Source organism: Cherax quadricarinatus, chromosome 77, assembly GCF_038502225.1.
Source record: "Cherax quadricarinatus isolate ZL_2023a chromosome 77, ASM3850222v1, whole genome shotgun sequence".
Classification (NCBI taxonomy): Eukaryota; Metazoa; Arthropoda; class Malacostraca; order Decapoda; family Parastacidae; genus Cherax; species Cherax quadricarinatus.
Window position 1 is genome coordinate 4,643,722 of NC_091368.1, and position 17,500 is coordinate 4,661,221.

General features: G+C 42.5%; 1 protein-coding gene across 1 annotated transcript in view; it reads left to right on the plus strand.

Moving 5' to 3' along the window:
• LOC128702011 (putative neural-cadherin 2) overlaps positions 1-17,500 on the plus strand; it is a 348,502-nt gene that overhangs the window by 224,311 nt on the left and 106,691 nt on the right. Inside the window, exons 6-7 of the mRNA XM_070101448.1 lie at positions 10,058-10,192; positions 15,184-15,361. Of these exons, the coding sequence (XP_069957549.1) occupies positions 10,058-10,192; positions 15,184-15,361 (313 nt within the window). The remainder of the gene's footprint in view (positions 1-10,057; positions 10,193-15,183; positions 15,362-17,500) is intronic.

Genomic DNA, 17,500 nt, shown 5'->3' on the forward strand with positions numbered 1-17,500 from the left:
AATATAATTGGTCCTGGCTGAGAGGTAATAACGGGTCCCAGACCGCTCATTAAGGCAGACCAGAGGGGAAATATACCCCACACTTAATTGAATTTATAATGAGGCTCCAAAAAAAATATATCAACGTGGAACATAAGAACATAAGAAAGGAGGAACACTGCAGGAGGCCTGCTGGCCCATACTAGGCAGGTCCTTTACAATTCATCCCACTAACAAAACATTTACCCAACCCAATTTTCAATGCTACCCAAGAAATAAGCTCTGATGTGAAAGTCCCACTCAAATCCAACCCTTCCCGCTCATGTACTTATCCAACCTAGATTTGAAACTACCCAAAGTCCTAGCCTCAATAACCCAACTAGGTAGACTGTTCCACTCATCAACTACCCTATTTCCAAACCAATACTTTCCTATGTCCTTTCTAAATCTAAACTTATCTAATTTAAATCCATTACTGCGGGTTCTCTCTTGGAGAGACATCCTCAAGACCTTATTAATATCCCCTTTATTAATACCTATCTTCCACTTATACACTTCGATCAGGTCTCCCCTCATTCTTCGTCTAACAAGTGAATGTAACTTAAGAGTCTTCAATCTTTCTTCATAAGGAAGATTTCTGATGCTATGTATTAATTTAGTCATCCTACGCTGAATGTTTTCTAACGAATTTATGTCCATTTTGTAATACGGAGACCAAAACTGAGCTGCATAATCAAGGTGAGGCCTTACTAATGATGTATAAAGCTGCAGTATGACCTCTGGACTTCTGTTGCTTACACTTCTTGATATAAATCCCAGTAATCTATTTGCCTTATTACGTACGCTTAAGCATTGCTGTCTTGGTTTAAGGTTGCTGCTCACCATAACCCCCAAGTCCTTTTCGCAATCTGTATGGCTAAGTTCTACATCATTTAATTTATAAGTACTAGGGTTATGGGCACTCCCAAGCTTCAGAACCTTGCACTTATCTACATTGAACTGCATCTGCCACTTTTCTGACCAAGAATAGAGTTTGTTTAAATCCTCCTGAAGTTCCCTAACATCTACGTTTGAATCAATTATCCTACCTATCTTTGTGTCATCGGCGAATTTGCTCATATCACTAGTAATTCCCTCATCAAGATCATTGATATATATTATAAACAACAATGGGCCCAAGACTGATCCCTGTGGAACGCCACTTGTTACAGATCCCCACTCGGATTTAACCCCATTTATGGACACTCTCTGCTTCCTGTCAGTGAGCCATGACTCGATCCACGAGAGCACTTTTCCCCCAATGCCATGAGCTGCCACTTTCTTTAACAGTCTATGGTGCGGAACTCTATCAAAAGCCTTACTAAAATCTAAGTAAATAATATCAAATTCTTTATTGTGGTCAACAGCCTCAAAAGCTTTACTGAAGAAAGTTAATAAATTAGTTAGACAAGACCGGCCTCTTGTGAATCCATGCTGAGTATCATTAATCAAGCTATGCTTATCGAGATGGCTTCTTATAATCTCAGCTATAATTGACTCTAGTAATTTGCCTACAATTGAGGTCAGGCTTATTGGGCGGTAATTTGACGGTAACGACTTGTCCCCTGTTTTAAAAATAGGAGTTACATTAGCCATCTTCCACATATCAGACACTACACCTGTTTGAAGAGATAAATTAAAAATATTAGTTAATGGTTCACAGAGTTCCATTTTGCATTCCTTAAGAACCCTTGAAAAAACCTCATCAGGACCCGGCGACTTATTTTGCTTCAGTCTGTCTATCTGCCTCACAACCATCTCACTAGTGACTGTGATGTTACATAATTTATCTTCTTCTAGCCCACTGTAAAAATTAATTACTGGAATATTGTTAGTGTCTTCCTGTGTAAAAACTGAGAGAAAATAATTATTTAAAATCAAGCACATTTCATTCTCATTGTCAGTAAGGTGCCCATAGTTATTTTTAAGGGGACCTATCTTATCTCTAACTTTTGTTCTATAGACCTGGAAAAAACTTTTTGGGTTAGTTTTAGAATCCCTAGCAACTTTAATTTCATAGTCCCTTTTAGCTTTTCTTATCCCCTTTTTAATGTCCCTCTTAATGTCAATATACTGATTCATAAGATGACCCTCACCTCTTTTGATACGCCTATAAATTCCTTTCTTATGCCCTAGTAGATATTTGAGCCTATTATTCATCCATTTTGGGTCATTTCTATTTGATCTAATTTCTTTATATGGGATAAACGCTCTTTGAGCAGCATGTATAGTGTTCAGAAAACTGTCATATTGATAGCTCTCTTCGTTACCCCAGTCAACAGATGATAAGTGTTCTCTAAGCCCATCGTAATCTGCTAAGCGAAAATCTGGGACTGTTACTGAGTTATCGCTACTATCGTACTTCCATTCAATGCTAAATGTAATTGATTTGTGGTCGCTAGCACCCAGTTCCTCTGAAATTTCTAAATTATTAACAAGGGATTCATTGTTTGCCATAACTAAGTCAAGCAGGTTATTTCCCCTTGTAGGTTCTGTCACAAACTGCTTCAAAAAACAATCCTGAAATACTTCTAAGAAGTCGTACGATTCTAAATTCCCAGTCAAGAAATTCCAATCAACATGACTAAAGTTAAAGTCTCCTAGAATTACTACATTATCGTGCCTTGTGGCCTTAACAATTTCCTCCCATAGTAGTTTCCCTTGGTCCCTATCTAAGTTAGGGGGACGGTATATCACTCCTAAAATCAGTTTTTCATGCCCCTCTGAAAATTCTATCCAAACAGACTCTGTATGTGTTACTTCAGACTTAATACCCGTTTTTATGCAACAGTTCAAGCGATCTCGGACATACAATGCCACCCCACCCCCCCTCCCAATACTTCTATCTTCTTGGAACAATTTAAAACCCTGAATATGACATTCCGCAGGCATGTCCCGACTTTTTGAATTAAACCACGTCTCAGTTAAGGCAAATACATCAAAGTTACCTACACTAGCAACTAATCTCAACTCGTCCATCTTATTCCTAGCACTACGGCAATTAGCATAATAAACATTGAAAGACTCTCCTTTCTCTTTACCCTTCCTGCTCATTTCTATTTTTCTACTAAACCTATTACCGTCCTTATCACCCAAGGTCCCTGGGTTTTCAATATCTATCTCGTTCTTATTATTACTAGTTCCCCTAGAACTCGTAATATTACTACACTGGGACTTCACTGTTTTCCTGCCAAAACCCATACCACTAACTATTCCTAGTTTAAAGTCCTAACTGCTCCCTCCACTGCAGTTGCCAGTGCTCCCACCCCACACCTAGATAAGTGAACCCCATCCCTAGCATACATGTCATTTCTGCCATAGAAGAGGTCCCAGTTGTCAATGAATGTTACCGCATTTTCCTTACAGTATTTGTCCAGCCAGCAATTGACACCAATTGCCCTGGACAACCATTCACTTCCAACTCCCCTCCTTGGCAAAATACCACATATGAGAGGGTTCCCACCCTTACTTCTAATTATTTCTATTGCTGACCTATACCTGCTAATCAGGTCCTCACTCCTACGTCTGCCAACATCGTTGCCTCCAGCACTGAGACAGATAATAGGATTGCTCCCATTACCTCTCATGATGTCATCCAGACGGCTAACAATATCCTCCATCCCAGCCCCAGGAAAGCAAACTCTCTGTCTCCTACTCCTGTCCTTCAAGCAGAACGCCCTATCCATATACCTAACTTGGCTATATATTTCAATTTGATTCCAATTATTAATACCAAAAAAAAATTACAGCTGAGTAAATTTAAGACAAAAATCTACAGTGGAACAGGATGTTAATGTTTCACGAATTGTAGGGTGAATTGTAGGGTGAATTGTAGGGTGAATTGTAGGGTGAATTGTAGGGTGAATTGTAGGGTGAATTGTAGGGTGAATTGTATGGTGAATTATAGGTGAATTGTATGGTGAATCATAGGTGAATTGTAGGGTGAATTGTAGGGTGAAATGTAGGGTGAATTGTAGGGTGAATTGTAGGGTGAATTGTAGGGTGAATTGTAGGGTGAATTGTAGGGTGAATTGTATGGTGAATTGTAGGTGAATTGTAGGGTGAATTGTAGGGTGAATTGTAGGGTGAATTGTAGGGTGAATTGTAGGTGAATTGTAGGGTGAATTGTAGGGTGAATTATAGGGTGAATTGTAGGGTGAATTGTAGGGTGAATTATAGGGTGAATTGTAGGGTGAATTGTAGGGTGAATTGTAGGGTGAATTGTAGGGTGAATTGTAGGGTGAATTGTAGGGTGAATTGTAGGGTGAATTGTAGGGTGAATTATAGGGTGAATTGTAGGGTGAATTGTAGGGTGAATTATAGGGTGAATTATAGGGTGAATTGTAGGGTGAATTGTAGGGTGAATTGTAGGGTGAATTGTAGGGTGAATTGTAGGTGAATTGTAGGGTGAATTGTAGGGTGAATTATAGGGTGAATTGTAGGGTGAATTGTAGGGTGAATTGTAGGGTGAATTGTAGGTGAATTGTAGGGTGAATTGTAGGGTGAATTATAGGGTGAATTGTAGGGTGAATTGTAGGGTGAATTGTAGGGTGAATTGTAGGGTGAATTGTATGGTGAATTGTAAGGTGAATTGTAGGGTGAATTGTAGGGTGAATTGTAGGGTGAATTGTAGGGTGAATTGTAGGGTGAATTATAGGATGAATTGTAGGGTAAATTTTTGTGTGAATTATAGGATAAATTGTAGGTTGAATTGTAGGGTGAATTGTAGGGTGAATTGTATGGTGAATTGTAGGGTGAATTGTAGGATGAATTATAGGGTGAATTGTAGGGTGAATTGTAGGGTGAATTGTAGGGTGAATTGTAGGGTGAATTGTAGGGTGAATTATAGGATGAATTGTAGGGTAAATTTTTGGGTGAATTATAGGATAAATTGTAGGTTGAATTGTAGGGTGAATTGTAGGGTGAATTGTAGGGTGAATTGTAGGGTGAATTATAGGGTGAATTGTAGGGTGAATGGTAAAGTGAATTGTAGGGTGAATTGTAGGGTGAATTGTAGGGTGAATTGTAGTGTGAATTGTAGGGTGAATTATAGGGTGAATTGTAGGGTGAATTGTAGGGTGAATTGTAGGGTGAATTGTAGGGTGAATTGTAGGGCGAATTGTAGGGTGAATTGTAGGGTGAATTATAGGGTGAATTGTAGGGTGAATTATAGGGTGAATTGTAGGGTGAATTGTAGGGTGAATTGTAAGGTGAATTATAGGATGAATTGTAGGGTAAATTGTAGGGTGAATTATAGGATAAATTGTAGGGTGAATTGTAGGGTGAATTGTAGGGTGAATTGTAGGGTGAATTGTAGGGTGAATTATAGGGTGAATTGTAGGTTGAATTGTAGGGTGAATTGTAGGGTGAATTGTAGGGTGAATTGTAGGGTGAATTGTAGGGTGAATTGTAGGGTGAATTGTAGGGTGAATTGTAGGGTGAATTGTAGGGTGAATTATAGGGTGAGTTGTAGGGCGAATTGTAGCGTGAATTGCAGGGTGAATTATAGGGTGAATTGTAGGGTGAATTGTAGGGTGAATTGTAGGGTGAATTGTAGGGTGAATTGTAGGGTGAATTGTAGGGTGAATTGTAGGGTGAATTGTAGGGTGAATTATAGGGTGAATTGTAGGGTGAATCATAGGGTGAGTTGTAGGGTGAATTGTAGGGTGAATTGCATGGTGAATTATAGGGTGAATTGTAGGGTGAATTATAGGGTGAATTGTAGGATGAATTATAGGGTGAATTGTAGGGTGAATTGTAGGGTGAATTGCAGGGTGAATTATATGGTGAATTATAGGGTGAATTGTAGGGTGAATTGTAGGGTGAATTGTAGGGTTAATTATAGGGTGAATTGTAGGATGAATTATAGGGTGAATTGTAGGGTGAATTATAGGGTGAATTGTAGGGTGAATTGTAGGGTGAATTTTAGGGTGAGTTGTAGGGTGAATTGTAGGGTGAATTGTAGGGTGAATTTTAGGGTGAGTTGTAGGATGAATTGTAGGATGAATTGTAGGATGAATTGTAGGATGAATTGTAGGGTGAATTGTAGGATGAACTGTAGGGTGAATTGTAGGATGAATTGTTGGATGAATTGAAGGATGAATTGTTGGATGAGTTGACTGGTGGTGTACAGGTAACATGTAGCCTTAATGACCCTCGTGTAGTAGATAGACTTCAAACCCCATTAACCAACCAATCACAGCTCTGGTCTTGTGATACAAATCTGTAATTTCATGTTTATCTTCTGGCAGATTTCTTTTATTAAAATGTCCAATAAACAGTTTAGTTTTTTTATGCAATGTAAAAGTTGTCTGTCTGTCTGTCAGTCCGTATGTCTGTTTGTCTGTCCGAATCTCCGTATGTCTGTCTGTCAGTCCGTATGTCTGTATGTCTGTCTGTCAGTCCGAATGTCTGTCTGTCAGTCCGTATGTCTGTATGTCTGTCTGTCAGTCCGAATGTCTGTCTGTCAGTCCGTATGTCTGTATGTCTGTCTGTCAGTCCGTATGTCTGTCCGTCAGTCCGAATCTCCGTATGTCTGCATGTCAGTCCGAATCTCCGTATGTCTGTCTGTCAGTCCGTATGTCTGTATGTCTGTCTGTCAGTCCGAATGTCTGTCTGTCAGTCCGTATGTCTGTATGTCTGTCTGTCAGTCCGTATGTCTGTCCGTCAGTCCGAATCTCCGTATGTCTGCATGTCAGTCCGAATCTCCGTATGTCTGTCTGTCAGTCCGTATGTCTGTATGTCTGTCTGTCAGTCAGAATATCTGTCTGTCAGTCCGAATCTCCGTATGTCTGTTTGTCAGTCGGAATCTCCGTATGTCTGTCTGTCAGTCCGAATCTCCGTATGTCTGTATGTCAGTCGGAATCTCCGTATGTCTGTCTGTCTGCTCCTCGGTGTGGCTGTCAGTATACAGACAATCAGTCATCAGTCGTCTCTGAAAGAGAGAGAAATTACCTTCCTTGAAGCTGTACCATCCGCCAGGATTGATAGATTGATGGATATTCCTTTAATCCACCTCCAGGATTGATGGATATTCTTTAATCCACCGCCAGGATTGATGGATATTCCTTTAATCCACCTCCAGGATTGATGGATATTCCTTTAATCCACCTCCAGGATTGATGGATATTCCTTTAATCCACCTCCAGGTTTGATGGATATTCCTTTAATCCACCTCCAGGATTGATGGATATTCCTTTAATCCACCGCCAGAATTGATGGATATTCTTTAATCCACCGCCAGGATTGATGGATATTCTTTAATCCACCGCCAGGATTGATGGATTGAAGGATATCCCATCTATGTATCTCCAGGATTGATGGATATTCCTTTAATCCACCTCCAGAACTGATAGATATTCCTTTAATCAACCGCCAGAATTGATGGATATTCTTTAATCAACCGCCAGGATTGATGGATATTCTTTAATCCACCGCCAGGATTGATGGATTGAAGGATATCCCATCTATCCACCTCCAGGATTGAAGGATATTCACCTCCAATCACCGTCGAGAAGGACAAAAATCCTCAGCCAATCACAGTCGAGGACGCAGCAACTTTCCACCAATCACACTATGAAAAATTGTTGATCAACTTCCGGTCTTCTTAACCGGACCCTTAATTATGTTCGGTTAAGAACATCATTATTTGATTAAGATGTTCATTGTTCGGTTAAGAGGTTCATTGTTCGGTTAAGAGGTTCATTGTTCGGTTAAGAGGTTCATTGTTCTGTTAAGAGGTTCATTGTTCGGTTAAGAGGAACATTGTTCGGTTAAGAGGTTCATTGTTCGGATAAGAGGAGCATTGTTCGGTTAAAAGGTTCATTGTTCGGTTAAGAAGTTCATTGTTCGGTTAAGAGGTTTACTGTTCAGTTAAGAGGTTCATTGTTCGATTAAGAGGAACATTGTTCGGTTAAAAGGTTCATTGTTCGGTTAAGAGGAACATTGTTCGGTTAAGAGGTTCATTGCTCGGTTAAGAAGTTCATTATTCGGCTAAGAGGTTTATTGTTCAGTTAAGAGGTTCATTGTTCGGTTAAGAGGACTAGCGAGTGTTCGGTTAAAGAGTACGGGGACTTAGTCTTCAAGGGATTCATGTACGTTGAATCACGTACGTATTGGGGAAGAAGTTGTCTTGAAAGTTACTACGGACACCTGAGACTGAAGGAGGAGGGAGAGAAGGAAGAGGAGGAGGAGGAGGAGGAAGAAGAGGAAGGGGAGGAAGAGAACGAAGAGGAGAAGGAGAAGTAGGAGGGGAAACAAGAAGGGGAAGTAAAAGAAGAAAAAGAAGAAGAAGAGACTGAGGAGCTTTAAAAGGAGAGAAGACAACAAAGGAAAGTAATAAACAAAAAGAAGGAAACACAGAATTGATGGTCTGGAACTTAGAAAAATGAATAAATAAGAGAAAAAGATGGAAAGATAATGGGGAATGAGAGAGAAAGAGAGAGAGAGAATGAGAGAGAGAGAGAGAGAGAGAGAGAGAGAGAGAGAGAGAGAGAGAGAGAGAGAGAGAGAGAGAGAGAGAGAGAGATTGCTAGGGATCCTTAACCTTGTCAAACCCTGTGTAAAAGAGAGAGAGAGAGAGAGAGAGAGAGAGTCAGCTGTGTGGTAGCACTGGACATTGCTGGCGCTTTCGACCGGGTGTGGCACCAGGGCCTCTTAGCAAAACTTCAAGCACTGGGAATTGCAGGCTCTACGCTATGTCTCCTCAGTGATTACCTACATGGTAGATCTCTAAGTGTAGTTCTCAATGGAACGGAATCAGCAAGACATCCTATTGGGGCAAGTGTTCCACAAGGAAGCGTGCTGGGACCATTGTTATGGAATGTCTACTTCAACGACCTTCTTCATCTCATCCAAGAATCACATGCATATGCAGATGACTGTACACTGACATTCACTTATCCAAGAGAAGAAATGCCAGCTGCTCTAAGCTACATCAATCACCAGCTGAGAGCTATATCAGCTTGGGGAAACAGATGGCAAATAACATTTGCACCTGAGAAAACACAAATTATGATGATCTCTTGGCACCATGATGGTAATGCCGGAGCAATACTGAGTATGAATGGGAGGGTATTGGTACCTGGGGAAGACGTTGATATCCTTGGGGTGAAATTGGACTCCAAACTGACCATGAAGAACCACGTTGTAAATCTTGCAAACAAGGCAGCCAGGAAGCTTACAGCACTTCGCCGTATCTCGCATCTGCTTGACAGTAGGGGTTGCAAGATTCTGTACGAGGCACAAGTACACTCGCACCTTGAGTATGCTCCACTTTCTTGGTGTGCCTCCCCCCCCTCTCATCTGCGACTGTTTGACAGAGTAGAGAACACAGCAAGACGTCTCATCTTTCGCCTGGACCAATCCTGGATAGATCTGTCATTTCAGCAGAGCCTTCAACATAGGAGGGATGTGGGTGGCCTTACTTTATATGTACAAGGCCAATATTGTAAAAGTCCCACACTTGGATCCACTTCGAGGAGAGCATGAAGCAAGTTTCTATGCCACAAGACGGGCAGAAAGCAGCAACATCACTTCATATGAGATCATTTATCCCCAGGATGACTCGAGTATGGAACACATTCGTACAGCATTATGATGTCAACGAGATAAAGTCAGTTGATGAAATGAAAATGCTGGCCCACAGATGGTCCACAGCTGGCCCACAGATAGCTCCAACTTCATCCTGTTCCCTACTTGTGTGTTTCATAACAATAAAAATGCTTTCAAATGAGCTGATGTAGGTAACAGCTCTTAGCTTGCCAATAAACTTAGGAATCCTTAACCTTGTCAAACCCTGTGTAAAGAGAGAGAGAGAGAGAGAGAGAGAGAGAGAGAGAGAGAGAGAGAGAGAGAGAGAGAGAGAGAGAGAGAGAGAGAGAGAGAGAGAGTGAGAGAGAATAGGGAGGGACAGAAGGACTAGTAATCTTAGGGTAGTAATCCTGAAAGGTTGAATAACCACTGCGGGTTTACCGCTCCACATTAATATAATAACAATAGTTCTTTTTCCTGTCAGTAATCTTCATGTCTGTGGTGACAGGTGGACGCCGTGGACGGGGACGCCGGTGAACACGGCAAGCTGACGTACCGTCTGTCTGGTGACGGAGTTCACGAGGACCAGCACCTGTCTTATTTCTCTGTTGATGCGCATACTGGAGAACTGAGACTGCTGAGAGTAAGTGTGTGTGTGTGTGTGTGTGTGTGTGTGTGTGTGTGTGTGTGTGTGTACTCACCTAGTTGTACTCACCTAGTTGAGGTTGCAGGGGTCGAGTCCAAGCTCCTGGCCCCGCCTCTTCACTGATCGCTACTAGGTCACTCTCCCTGAACCGTGAGCTTTATCATACCTCTGCTTAAAGCTATGTATGGATCCTGCCTCCACTACATCGCTTCCCAAACTATTCCACTTACTGACTACTCTGTGGCTGAAGAAATACTTCCTAACATCCCTGTGATTCGTCTGTGTCTTCAACTTCCAACTGTGTCCCTTTGTTACTGTGTCCAATCTCTGGAACATCCTGTTTTTGTCCACCTTGTCAATTCCTCTCAGTATTTTGTATGTCGTTATCATGTCCCCCCTATCTCTCCTGTCCTCCAGTGCCGTCAGGTTGATTTCCCTTAACCTCTCCTCGTAGGACATACCTTTTAGCTCTGGGACTAGTCTTGTAAAGTAAAAGGACACAAGTGCAACTAATGTGACATTTATTGTGGCAACGTTTCGCTCTCCAGGAGCTTTATCAAGCCATTACAAACAATACACGGACACAGAGGGTATATAAAGGCTCAGAGTGAGGTGCAATACTAGTGAGGTACCATTTAGATGTTCACTAGTGGTAGTAGTAGTAGTAGTAGTAGTAGTAGTGGTAGTGACAAAAGTAATACAATATGGTAGAGCAATTAATTCGTACATGAGTAAAAGGATATAAAAGCTATTACTTGGGTAACATAAAAATAGGTTGGACAAATATATAGAGTGGAAAGAGGCAGCTTGTTTCAGTGTTCACTCTCTGTAATGTGCTTTGTGTAGTATAACAGGAGAGACTATGTGATGGCAGGGTTTACTGTTTTCAGGAGGATTCTTGCTAAGACTTCGGAGATGGTGAAGCTGCCGTTGTTTTGTTTAATTGTATTTGAAACAGCGATCAGTGCTGATTCGAGGCACTTGCGTCTGCGGAAATTAGTTTCATTGATCACTAATTGGGCGTCTCCTGCTGTTCTGTGGTGGGTTATACATCACTGCAATTACCACCTTGGGACCTCCAGAGTGAAGTGTTCCCGCTATGTAATGGCTTGCTTCTCTGCTGTCTCCTCTCTCCAGCTCATCAAAATTCCATTGGTTTTTGATCAACAGTGCCACTCCTCCCCCCCTGTTACCTCTGTCTTTCCTCAGGATCTGGTATCCCGTTGGAAATATGGCATGTGTTATCATACCTGTTAGTTAGGTTTCTGTGAGAACTATGATGTCCGGTGATGCCTCTTTGACTCTTTCGTGCCACTCCTCCCACATACTTGTTATTCCATCAGCGTTTGTGTACCATACCTTCAGTTTCCTTTCCAATACTGTGGTTTGGGGGGCCTGTGAGGGTGGGAGACCTGGTGGCATACTGTGGGATTCTATAGCTGGGTGCTGGGTGGAAGCTGTGAGTGTGGATTGTAGTTTGTGTTGGGATGGTGTTCTGAGGATAGTTCTGTGTGTGCTTGCACTTGCTGCTCTGTTCTGCTCTGATTGACCTCTGCTGGTTCCAACCTTGTCTTCTTTCGTAGCTCCTTTCGCTTTTTTGTCTTCTCCCTCAGCTGCTGTCGTTCTGTTTGTGTTCTGTCTCTGTCTAAGAACACCCTCATATACTTTTCCGAGTATTTCAACCGCGGTTTCTCTTGGAGGATCCTGTTCCGTACTGTTTCTGTCCTGAGAATCAGCTTGATCGGTCGTTTTCTCCCCTTGAAGTATCCCCCTATTCTCTAAAAATTTACAATCTCCTTTCTTTCTGCCTGCCGTCTTTCAGTGTGTGTCCTTTCCTCTCTCTCCTGAAACCCGTGGATAAACACTGATTTTGCCCTTTCCTCCTCCCATTGCCTCTCCCTCTGTGACTCTGGTTCCTGTCTGTACATGGTCATTTTCTCCCTTGTTTTTTCCAGTGACTTTTGGTAGCATTGTTGTGCCTTTGCATTTGACCTAACCCCCTCTCTGCCTGCACCCAGCTGCTCTCCCCGTTCACTCCTTGGCCCTTCTTGGCAGGATGATATGGCCTTAGCATAATTCATATCTCCCTCCTTCCTGTTCGGCCTCTCAGCTTCATATGCTGTCTTCTCTGGTCAATGCCCATGTAACTTGCTTCAGCCTGTTTACCTCATCTTCTAGGACCTTTATCCTGGTTATTGCAGTTTCGGCTTGTGCCTCCCAATTCTTCTTCTCCTTCTCCAACCTCTCTTCTAATTTCGCAGAAAGCTCTGTCTCCATTTTTTCAGAAAGCTCTCTTAATTTTCTCTCCCACTCTTGTTCCATCCTTTTCCACTGCTCCTCCATCCACTCCTCCTTACCAGAACCATTCTCATCTGATCCCTGGTTCCTGCGAGTCCCCACCATGTGTGTGTGTGTGTGTGTGTGTGTGTGTGTGTGTGTGTGTGTGTGTGTGTGTGTGTGTGTGTGTGTGTGTGTGTGTGTGTGTGTGTATGTGTGTGTGTGTGTACTTACCTAATTGTACTCACCTAATTGTGGTTGCAGGGGTCGAGACTCAGCTCCTGGCCCCGCCTCTTCACTGATCGCTACTAGGTCCTCTCCCTCTCTGCTTCCTGAGCTTTGTCATACCTCTTCTTAAAACTATGTATGGTTCCTGCCTCCACTACTTCACTAGCTAGGCTATTCCACTTCCTGACGACTCTATGACTGAAGAAATACTTCCTAACGTCCCTGTGACTCGTCTGAGTCTTCAGCTTCCAGTTGTGACCCCTTGTTTCTGTGTCCCCTCTCTGGAACATCCTATCTCTGTCCACCTTGTCTATTCCCCGCAGTATCTTGTATGTCGTTATCATGTCTCCCCTGACCCTTCTGTCCTCCAGTGTCGTCAGTCCGATTTCCCTCAACTTTTCCTCGTACGACATTCCCTTGAGCTCTGGGACTAGCCTTGTTGCAAACCTTTGTACTTTCTCTAACTTCTTGACATGCTTGACCAGGTGTGGGTTCCAGACTGGTGCTGCATACTCCAGTATGGGCCTAACATGCACAGTGTACAGTGTCTTGAACGATTCCTTATTAAGGTATCGGAACGCTATTCTCAGGTTTGCCAGGCGCCCGTATGCTGCAGCAGTTATTTGGTTGATGTGTGCCTCCGGTGATGTGCTCGGTGTTATGGTCACCCCAAGGTCTTTCTCCCTGAGTGAGGTCTGTAGTCTTTGTCCACCTAGCCTATACTCTGTCTGCGGTCTTCTTTGCCCCTCCCCAATCTTCATGACTTTGCATTTGGCAGGGTTGAATTCGAGAAGCCAGTTTCTGGACCACATGTTCAGCCTGTCCAGGTCTCTTTGCAGTCCTGCCTCATCCTCATCCGATTTAGTTCTTCTCATCAGCTTCACATCATTTGCGAATAGGGACACGTCAGAGTCTATTCCTTCCATCATGTCGTTCGCATATATCAAAAATAGCACTGGTCCTAGAACTGACCCCTGTGGGACCCCGCTCGCCACAGGCGCCCACTGCGATACCTCTTCACGTACCATGACTCCTTGTTGCCTCCCTGTCAGGCATTCCCTGATCCATTGCAGTGCCCTCCCTGTTATATGCGCCTGATCCTCCAGCTTCTGCACTAATCTCTTGTGGGGAACTGTGTCAAAGGCCTTCCTGCAGTCTAGGAAAACGCAATCAACCCACCCCTCTCTCTCGTGTCTTACTTCCGTTACCTTGTCATAAAACTCCAGAAGGTTTGTGACACAGGATTTGCCTTCCATGAACCCATGCTGGTTTTTATTTATAATCTTGTTCCGTTCCAGGTGTTCCACCACTCTCCTGATAATCTTCTCCATGACTTTGCACACAATACATGTCAGAAACACAGGTCTGTAGTTTAGTGCCTCGTTTCTGTTTCCTTTCTTAAATATGGGGACTACATTTGCTGTCTTCCATTTCTCAGGTAGTTCCCCAGTTTCAAGGGATGTGTTGAAGATTGTGGTTAGGGGCACGCACAGCATCTCTGCTCCTTCTCTAAGGACCCATGGGGAGATGTTGTCCGGTCCCATCGCCTTTGAGGTATCAAGGTCACTTAGCAGCTTTTGCACCTCCTCCTCGGTTGTTCGTATGTCATCCAACACTTGTTGGTATATTCCCTCTTGATGTTCCCTTCTGTGCTGTCTTCCCAGAGCCCTTCCTGTCTCTACTGTAAAAACTTCCTTAAATCTCCTGTTCAGCTCCTCACATACCTCCTGATCATTTCTTGTGAGTTCTCCACCTTCTGTCCTTAATCTGATCACCTGGTCTTTGACTGTTGTCTTCCTCCTGATGTGGCTATACAACAGTTTCGGGTCAGTCTTGATTTTCGATGCTATGTTATTTTCATACTGTCGCTGGGCCTCCCTCCTTACCTGTGCATACTCATTCCTGGCTCTGCGACTGATCTCCCTATTTTCATGTGTTCTCTGCCTTCTGTACTTTTTCCATTCTCTATTGCACTTTGTGTTTGCCTCCTTACACCGTCGGGTAAACCAGGGGCTCGTTATGATCTTCCCATTGTTTCTGTTGCCCTTGTGTGTGTGTGTGTGTGTGTGTGTGTGTGTGTGTGTGTGTGTGTGTGTGTGTGTGTGTGTGTGTGTGTGTGTGTGTGTGTGTGTGTGTGTGTGTGTGTGTGTGTGTGTGTGTGTGTGTGTGTGTGTGTGTGTGTGTGGTGTGTGTGTGTGTGTGTGTGTGTGTGTGTATGTGTGTGTGTATGTGTGTGTGTATATATGTTAGTGTGTGTGTGTGTGTGTGTGTGTGTGTGTGTGTGTGTGTGTGTGTGTGTGCGTGTGTGTGTGTGTGTGTGCGTGTGTGTGTATGTGTGTGTGTGTGTGTATGTGAGGTGTGTGTGTGTGTATGTGTGTATGTGAGGTGTGTGTGTGTGTGTATGTGTGTGTGTGTATGTGTGTATGTGAGAAGTATGTGTGTACAGTGCCTCAGTCTGTGAATCTCCCCCTTTCTTCCCACAGCCTCTAGATCGGGATCCTCCTGAAGGTAGGTCTCAGTGGCGCCTCCAGGTGAGTGCTACTGACGGAGGCGTGGAGGTGACCACTGTGGTCCACGTCAATCTCAAAGACATCAACGACAACGCTCCCTTCTTTCCCCAGGCCACGCTCAATGCTCAGGTTCAAGAGAACTCTCTCCCAGGTCAGTCCCTCTTTCGATGTGAGGTGTCACCACTAGTGTGTTTGAAAGACCCATAAAGCAAAAACTAGGGCATTTTATTGGAAACGTTTTGGGTATTGGGACCTTGGTCCCAAGACCCTAAAAAAGGTCTCCAAAAAAGGTCTCAGAACCAAAAAGTCTCAGAACCAAAGATCTCCAAAAAAGGTCTCAGAACCAAAGTTCTCCAAAAAAAGCTCTCCAAGAAAGGTCTCCAAAAAAGGTCTCCAAAAAAGGTCTCCAAAAAAGGTCGGAGAAGCAAAACATTTTCAGTAAAACAGTAATGAGTTCAAAAAACCGGCAATAATAACCGCGACTAATGACTCAGATTTATCAGACTTGACTAAGCTCAGTCTTTAGCGAGAAACTGTATAATATAAAGTCTTGGTCAGCTCTGCGTCTCTTTTTATAACCAAGATGTCAAGAAACAAGTGAAATCTTAATGTTTAGTTTCATCACTAAGGAAGGGAGTTGAATTCCAAGTGCTTTTCTGATCCCTCTGTCAAAACTCTTCAGGAAATGTAAATATCACTTAATAATGTGATCGATAGAACTCTAAATTCTTCAAATTTATTTTCCTTTCACTAGTTGTTAAATTGTGTATGTATATTTTCACTAAACTGTACTGTAAATGTCCTGTCGTTCTTTTGTTTGAAACTGTGTATGAGTACTGTCTTCACTATTACTTCCTCATGCAGCTCATTCCACTTTCACGCTCTTTTATGAGCGAAGACAAATATTATACTAATGATGTGGTTCATCTGTGTTTTTATCCTCATTCGTCTTCCCAGAGCTCCTCTGTTTCTCAATCCAAGAAGTTTAGTCCACTTTGTTCTACTGTTCCTGTTTCCGCATTCTGTCTGTCAAGAAGATCTGAAGATCACCTTGGGTAATCCAGATGTTATTTGTCTTGCAATAAAGTCATATAAACAATTTTCACTGATTCGTGGTTGCTAGTGTCTCTAATCCTCTGTTTCCTCCCTCTTCCACTACTATATGATACCTCTTTAGGAATATTGTATTGTTTATCACTATAAGTTTTATCTCTGTGTGAGCTATAATGTTCAGTAACTCCGCTGCTACTGAATCTTTAGTTCTCTGCTTTCGTTTATGGTTTTGCCTGCATTCGTTTGTTCCACTATAATCTTTTTGTAAAACGCTTTGGGATGTGACATTTTAGTTCTGACTAATTTTGGGGCGGATTCTTTTGAAAGAATGAGATAAGGAAAGAGAGAGAGAGAGAGAGAGAGAGAGAGAGAGAGAGAGAGAGAGAGAGAGAGAGAGAGAGAGAGAGAGAGAGAGAGAGAGAGAGAGAGAGAGAGTATCAGTCTGCCTATCTGTATACTGTCACACATTCCAGCCAAATACTAAACAACATTCACCACGTATATGGTAACAGTGACAAACGATGTGTCTACAGCACCAATCCATCACCACAATATTGGTCATTACAAAGATCACCCAGCCCATGTTCACCCACAACGAGGATCAACGAATATAACCGAATTCTCCCTCTCGGATAATTCCTGTAAGTGCTGCCAGCCCGTGCGGCAATCGAAACCACTGACAACGGATCCATTATTTTTATCACATCAGTTATGAAGGATATCTGGAGCTTAAACTGATATTTTAGACTTGGACTGAATAATCGTGAAAGTTCTGATATAGAAATAAACTAGCGATCTCTTCGGTAATCTTTTCGTGGTTTCTTATAAACGTTTTGTTACGATAACAATCCAATAGCCCACTAGAAAATAAAATCCAGTGTCCGCCACTTAGTTCGTGATATTCCCTCAAGAAATTAGGAACGTTTTGCTTCTGCACTCAGGAAGTTAAACACTCTGGGGATGTTTAAGTGGGTCGTTAAATTGTGTTTAACTTCCAGCATTATTAAAATTGTGGACTGCAAAAAATAGGAGTTGGGAAAATAGTTTTCTTTAAAGGAAACTAGTTAGCAAGCATCGTAGTTGTTTTTATCTCAGTTAAGTGAATGCAAATGTGGTTTACGAACAGGAAATATTACTACCAAAATCCGAAAGTTATTACTCAATTATTAGAATTAGACAATACTACTCCTAGTATTACTATTGCTACTACTACTACTACTACTACTACTACTATTAC